The sequence below is a fragment of the Manihot esculenta genome, chromosome 3, assembly GCF_001659605.2.
Source record: "Manihot esculenta cultivar AM560-2 chromosome 3, M.esculenta_v8, whole genome shotgun sequence".
NCBI classification, from domain to species: Eukaryota; Viridiplantae; Streptophyta; class Magnoliopsida; order Malpighiales; family Euphorbiaceae; genus Manihot; species Manihot esculenta.
The window spans coordinates 9035655-9042840 of record NC_035163.2 but is presented as its reverse complement, the minus strand read 5'-3'; the positions used below and the strand labels follow the sequence as shown (position 1 = coordinate 9042840).

At 36.3% G+C, this 7186-nt stretch overlaps 1 protein-coding gene across 2 annotated transcripts; it reads right to left on the bottom strand.

Annotated features, from left to right (window-relative positions):
* Positions 1-5400: 5400 nt before the first annotated feature.
* On the bottom strand, positions 5401-6870 carry LOC110610880. Of its 2 annotated transcripts, none has more exons than XM_043954601.1 (2): positions 6625-6870; positions 5401-6485 (listed from the first exon to the last, which is right to left on the bottom strand). In XM_043954601.1, the coding sequence occupies exon 2, from the start codon at positions 6431-6433 to the stop codon at positions 5570-5572; it is 864 nt and encodes a 287-aa protein (XP_043810536.1). In that variant the 5' UTR covers positions 6434-6485; positions 6625-6870; the 3' UTR covers positions 5401-5569. The 2 variants fall into 2 exon arrangements, with proteins under 2 accessions (XP_043810536.1, XP_043810537.1); XM_043954602.1 differs by having other exon boundaries at positions 6581-6844.
* Between the last annotated feature and the right edge of the window lie 316 nt (positions 6871-7186).

Sequence of the window (7186 nt, the reverse complement as noted above, 5' to 3'; positions counted from 1 at the left end):
AATGGCTCTTCTATCATCTGCCCCTAGCTCATCAGTGATCGTCTTCACTGCTCTCAGGTATTCAAAGGGATCATCCCCTGACTTATATTTAGGAGCATCCAGCTTAAGGTAAGCTGTCATTTTCACCTTACTCCCACTGGCTGAGCTAGGTCTAGGAGGTTGAGTAACTGGGGCTACTGGTTCTGTAGGAGGTGGAGGTGGGGATGCAGCATTCCCCGAGGTGGGGTTTGCTGGGTGAGGATGGAAGGATGAGGGTGGATAGGCTGGGTACTGTGGGTACGGTGGATAGAAAGGTGGATAAGGCATGTGAGTAGGGTAGGGATTAAAGCTGGAGTAATCCGACGTACTTCCCATCGGATACCCGGGACTCTGTGCATAGGGTGGGTAATAGGGTGGAAAACCATACCCCGAGGCCTGAGTGCCTCCTTGTGACTCCCCTGTCCCTTCTTCTGACATGCCAACATCCAGATTCCCATCCCTTCTCTGATCTTCTTCCATAACCTCCCTCACATCTGAAGAACTTCCTCCTCTTTCTGTCCCCCTTCTGCTAGTATCAAAAGACCTTCTAGGGTCCCTTGATACTCTTTCTCTGTTTGTTCTGCATGACATTGCCCTAGGCAATGTGGGAGGACGGGCGCTCGTGCCCTCATCCTCTGGTGGGACTCCTGTCAATCGTGCAGATCGACGAGTTCCTCTCATTCTATTCTCTGAAAGACAGCACATAACTCGCAAGCATTAGCATCATATGGTTCATGTGGAGACACATGAACCTACATCACATACATGGCAAACATAGCATATCATTTATGCGCATGCATATTGTCATGGCATATCACATCATCATAGCAAGACAGGACCCTACATCCTATCCTAGTGGACATGACCTTTCCTATTGTGCTTGACCTTCTATAACCTCTATAAGCCCGACACTGTAGGTCCGACCATATAAACCTAGGGCTCTGATACCACTCTGTAACGCCCCGAAAATCGGACCGCTACCGGCGCTAGGATCCAGATCGGCATAAGGCCGCCGGGACCCGTAGCAAGCCTAACATATACCTGTAAACCTGCTTAATCCCATACATGATCAACATCATACATAACAATTAAAACTTTTCTTTCTATACATGCTGTCAATCCCCAACTCAACCTGTGCATACTCTGAACATATACATAAATAAAGTCCCTCTGTGGGATCTCATCAAAGTCTCAAAGGCTATACATCATGTGTTGAGTTAGTTTTGCATAAACATCATATCATAAGATCATGTACATAAACAAAAGGGATTAGCAATACACTATGGTCAAGCACAATTCTAACCTCAATAATCTCATTACATAACATACTGAAAATTCTTACATTTCATCATAATACAACTGTCATGTCCACAATCTAACTATTACATACATATGACTTTTCTCTTCTTTTCTTCTCTATCAGTCCCGAGCCTGCAAACCTGGGGGTTAGGGGAGAGGGGTGAGCTAGATGCCCAGTGAGTAGAACTATAAGAAAAATATTTAAAACATGCTATAATGGAATGCATCATTGCACAAACATTTCACATCATGGAAGGACCGACCCAAAAATCCCTCAGCTCCATGCCCGGCCCTATTATGGGCACCACAGGTCTTCGTATTGCCCGGCCCTATTATGGGCACCACAGGACTTCGTATATCGGAGCTATTGCCCGGCCCTATTATGGGCACCACAGGACTTCGTACACAGGACTAGTGAGTCGTGCAATGTCCCTCCTCATCAACCACAATATAATAATGCAATGTAGCATATTCGTGATTCTAATGCAAACATCCTATATTATAGTCATGATGCATGAAACATGATAAAATATTCACTTTATTAATTTAAAAAAAAATTAAGTTTAGTTCCACTCACCTCTGGCTGACTCTGCCAAACTCTCAGCAGCTGGCTCACTGCTGGGGTCCTTGGTTCCTCGGGTCCGAACCTACACGGGTGGACTCCAATGAGGGACCAAACACATATAAACATATCTTTAATATATATATCCCCCAAAAACCCCCTAAAACATCATGAAAACATCACAGAAAATATGCATGAAATGGCTGAACAGGGCACCTTCGGCGGCACCTTCGGCGGCCGAAAGTCCTGGACAGAGACGAAACTCAGCTAGGTTCGGCGGCACCTTCGGCGGCCGAAAGTGCCAGACAGAGACGAAAGTCTCTTTTCGGGGGCACCTTCGGCAGCCGAAAGCTGCCTTCACAAGAGGGGTTCGGCGGCCGAAACTCCCTTCGGCTGCCGAACCTGGTTTCTGCCAAACGGCAGAAACTTGGTTCAAGTGAACCTCCTGCCTCCCAAAACCATAGATCATGCATATTTCTCAACTAAAACACACATACAAGTTCCTAGGGGTCTCAAACATGCCTATACCCCATCTACAACACTTCAACCACACACAAACAAGCTACATTGCTCAAACATCATCAAAACCCATAAACTCAACATATGTCCTAACATGCATTTCTACCCATAGATCTTACTTAAAACTTGTTTAAAACATAAAAAGGGTTCAAGATCGACCCTTACCTCTTGAAGAAACGAGAGGAAAGCGATCCTAGCTTGGAGATGGAGAGATTAAGCTCTTTGAACCTCCAAGCACTCAAAACTTGCTCAAAGCTCACAAATCTTCAAAACGAAGTTATAAACTCGTTAAAACCATGAAAGATCTAAAGGAAACACTCAAGATCGAGGGAGGAGTGGTGGAGACTCACCTTGGCCGACAATGGGAGAGAAAAAGCTCGCCCGTGCGGACCAAGGGGACCCTTTTATAGTGGCTGGCCAGGCCACGTTCGGGGGCCGAATGTGCCTCCGCATCCATGCAATGTTCGGCGGCCGAACATAAGGTTCGGCGGCCGAACCTGCACTTCCCTCTCTTAGACTTTCGGGGGCCTAACGTGCCTCCCAAAGTCCATGCATGTTCGGCGGCCGAAAGTGAGTTTCGGCGGCCGAACCTGGGTTTTTCCTTATAGAATTTTCATGCAAAAACTCATTTAAAATCATACTTAAAAAATTAAAAACATGAAAACATTTTATAAAAAACATGCTTTTACCCTTCTAGAGGTTTCCGACACCCAAATTCCACCGGACGGTAGGAATTCCGATACCGGAGTCTAGCCGGGTATTACAGTCTCCTTCCAATCCTTGTCTATTAATTGAGAAGCAACCATCAAAGTGTAAAAAACTACGAAAAAATTCCATACGAGAACTAAGAGATTTTGTTTCCTTCAAAAATAAAATGTCCGGCTTATAACTAGCAGTCAAATCCTTCAATGCATTAATTGTTCAAGGATTGCCGAATCCTCGGCAGTTTTAACACAGAACGATTATTGCTTTCGACTATCCTGACCTTTGACGGAATGAGCCGCTTCGACAATCAATTGATGCAGATCATTTTCCATGGGAAAGGGAAAAGAAAAAGTTAAGTTTAAGGAAGAGAAAAAAACGAGAGTATCGAACCACAGAGGGAAACTTTTTTGGATCATCAAACTTTTGTTTTTAAATAGATAACAGTGTCTAATACTTTTATAAGAGACATATTACGTTTTTTCGAATTGATGTGATATTTAATCATATTTATATATTTTATAAAATTAAATTTTTAATGCTTAATATTAGATTTATATTAAGGAAAACACTGACACAATTATTTTAATTTTAGTTAAAAATACTAAATAATATTATTAGTTAAATAATATAAATAATTAAAATTATAAAATTAAATAATAAAATATTTAAAGATAAAATAATTTATTAACGTTTACTTTATGGAAGTTTGATTTAAAATATATACTATATAATGACATTTTAATTTAGTTTCAAATATTTGATTTTGATAAACATCAAAAACTTCATAATAATTTAGTTTAAAAAATATTATCTTTTACTCTTTTAATAGTTTAAAACAAGAAAAGAAGTTTTAAGTTTTCTTTTTATTTAAGAAAATAAAAAAAAACAATTTAAAAAAAAAAACTGAATTTCAAAATTTTATGTTTCTATTTTAAACTAAATCCGATTACGGTTAACAAAGACGTTAAGAAGCTAATGATTAATGAAATGTCACGTCCTACGTCATTTAACCTCTAACTGATCTAATTAAATTTTGATTTACAATTAAATGAAAATAAATCTCAAAAGTCGAGAGCTTTAGAGCCTCTCTTTTTTTCTGCATCCCCACAAGGCTGCAAAAGCTCTCGACTTTTGGAGATGAAGAAAGAAATCGAAGCTTTCAAGTATCTTTATTTTTTATTTTTTATTTTAATTTAATTGAAACTAATTAAAATTTATATTGGATTGAAAGATGTTAGATGCGGTATTCAATGGGTTAATGGATTTATTTTGTATGAAGAAAATATAATTATCTATTATAATAATAGACTATACACGAAAAATAGATTAAACTCAAAATCAAAATTCTACCTACTTTATAATTATATACTTTAAAATAAAAGGAAATCAATTAGATTTACCCTTAATTAGCGATTTATGAATTTTATTGGTAATAAAGTGTATATAGATAACCATAAAATGCATATTTTAATTAATAATTATTTAATTTAAAATAAATTTGTAACTAATATTACTCAATAATTATTCAAATTAAATTATAAATTGTTATATTATACGTGATAAATATTTGATAAGTCCATATACATATACGTGCAAGAAAAATTTGAGTACATTCAATTTTTTATTAAAATTTATTTCATTTTAAAAAATTAAATATTTTCATTAAATTACCGTTAGGTGACACAATTCAATATATTTCTATTAACCCTTGTAATTATGAGACTGCCATAATTATAAAATAAAAATATACATTCTCTTATATAAATACTTTTAAATTTTAAATTTTTAAATTTTGAATAATTTCTTAAATTTTTTTATTAATTTAAATATAAAAATAATTAATATAAACGTTAATCACCTTACATTTTATTTTTTATAAAATACCAATTACAACATATCTTTATTTTTTCTGATCAAAACTTTTGTAATTTCTAGTTATTTAGAATTTTCCCTTAATTTTTTTCTGAAATAGAATAACTGTTAGAAAATTTCTTTAATTCTTTTCCTTTTATGAGAAGCATTCTTAATTTTTTTTTTTATTAATATCCCCTTAATTTATGTAAGAGCCTTTTCTTACTTTTTCAGTTTTTAATATTTAAAAGATGTATCATGTTTTGGTATTAATTAAAATTGATAATTTAAAATATAAACATTAACAGAATCTCCATTAATTTCTTTATCCATCTCTGATCTCTTCTCTCTTCATTGGGTTTGGTAAACCAAATTCATAATTTTCATTAGTTTCAAACTTTTATATATGGATAAGAAAACTAATTCAATTAATATTAAATTAAATATTTATATAGATAATCGTTTATGATTAATTAAAAATATATATGTAATGGATGCACAATTTCACATACAAATTAATTTGATAATTACGAAATTCTTTGTATGAACTCAACGTTTCCAAAGCTTCTATTATTTTATAATGCGAAGGACTATCAAACCCATATTACTTACTAATTAAACACCACGATTAACCATTGCCATGAAACGCTGATCCGATTCCTGTCGCTGAAGTCTCATCTCATTATTGAACTTGCTAATGAACTCTTCTACTTTCTGATTCAATTCCTCTTGACTCATCGATTTCTCCCTCCTTAACGATGCTCTGTCATTGAAAGTCTCCGACTTTCTCAGCTCCTTCCGAGCCCACGCTAATGGATCAATCTCATTATTATTATTATCTTCATCATCCGTCGCGGCCACCGCCGCTCCTGGCACACGAGGGATGTCCCACGTCTCGCTCTTCTTCAGCTTTCTTGACGGTATCTTCCCTTGTCCTTTCATGATCAACATCCATGTCTCCTCCAGCGTGTCCTCTGCTGGTTCTTCTTGTAGTATAAGGGTCTCCTTTGTTATCGTCTCTTCTTCCACCTGCAGTGATTTACCAGAATCAGAGGAGATGCAGGGTTCTGGAGGTGGATTAATGGATTTCTCAACTTCTTTTTCATCTTCTTGCACGTCGATGTCTTGCCAGAGACTAATGCTTGGACTTTTGTCGGTAGAAATGAATTGGGTTTTTGTAGAGTATGATGGTTTTGTGTGGTTGTCGTTTTGGTGATGAAGGGTGGAGGAAGCAGCAATGGTGATGATGATGAAGTTGAGAATGATATAGATGTAAGGTGGAGAAAGCCAGCTACGGAAAGAGATCCAAATCCTGGGTAAAACTGAAAGAATAAAATCAAATGCAAAAGGGACTATTGCCACTTTGAACAAAATTACAGTGGATATGATCCCTGCAGATGAAAACACCAACTTTGCAAACCAAATAGCCCCCTTCAATCTGCTACTTCTCAAACCAGAGCTTCCAAACAGATTGGCCATGGAGGGATGCCAGATAATCCACTTGCTAGTTTTCAGAGAAAAACAAAGAGATCTGTTCAAAAAAAAAAAAAAAAAAAACACTTGTGGGTTTTCTATAAGATGACAAAAACAGGAGACTCAAATCAAAGAAAATCTCTGATTCTAAACCTTTAAAATGGATATGGAAACCAAAAATAAAAGAAGCCGGAAACCTTGGAATGAGATTTTGCAGAGGGTAATGATCTTTCTTCTTTTTTCCATGAAAAATGGGAGATCGTATAGTGAATCTCTTGGTTTTAAAGGGATCAGATCAATAGCATTGATTTGAGAGAATTTAAAAGAGATGAAATACTGTGGTATCTGGAAACAGGACGCAGGTACCCGGGAAGCAAGGAACTGGGTATACACCCAAGTAGTGAATCTCTTTAGTGCCAATGGAGAGGATCTTATTAAAGAGAAATGGTTAAATTCCCGACAACTTTGGATCTTTCTGATTCAATCCTTACCGTCCAATGCATCATGCCGTCTTCAAACCATTCGACAACTATCAAATTGAATAATGCAATAGAACAGACTACAGTCTTCCTTGTAGTCAAATCTGTAAGTACTTTATTGGACTACATTTTACCAGCTGCTACTCCCTGCTGGATAGGATAACTCACTACTGCAACATTACCTTGTGGACTAAATTATGATACTTTAACTATATATATATATATATATATATATATATATATATATACGAGCTATCACCAGATACGAGCTAATTTATAT

Excerpts from the sequence above, each read along its gene's own strand:
- LOC110610880 (XM_043954601.1), bottom strand. The coding sequence starts at position 6,433 with ATGGCCAATCTGTTTGGAAGCTCTGGTTTGAGAAGTAGCAGATTGAAG.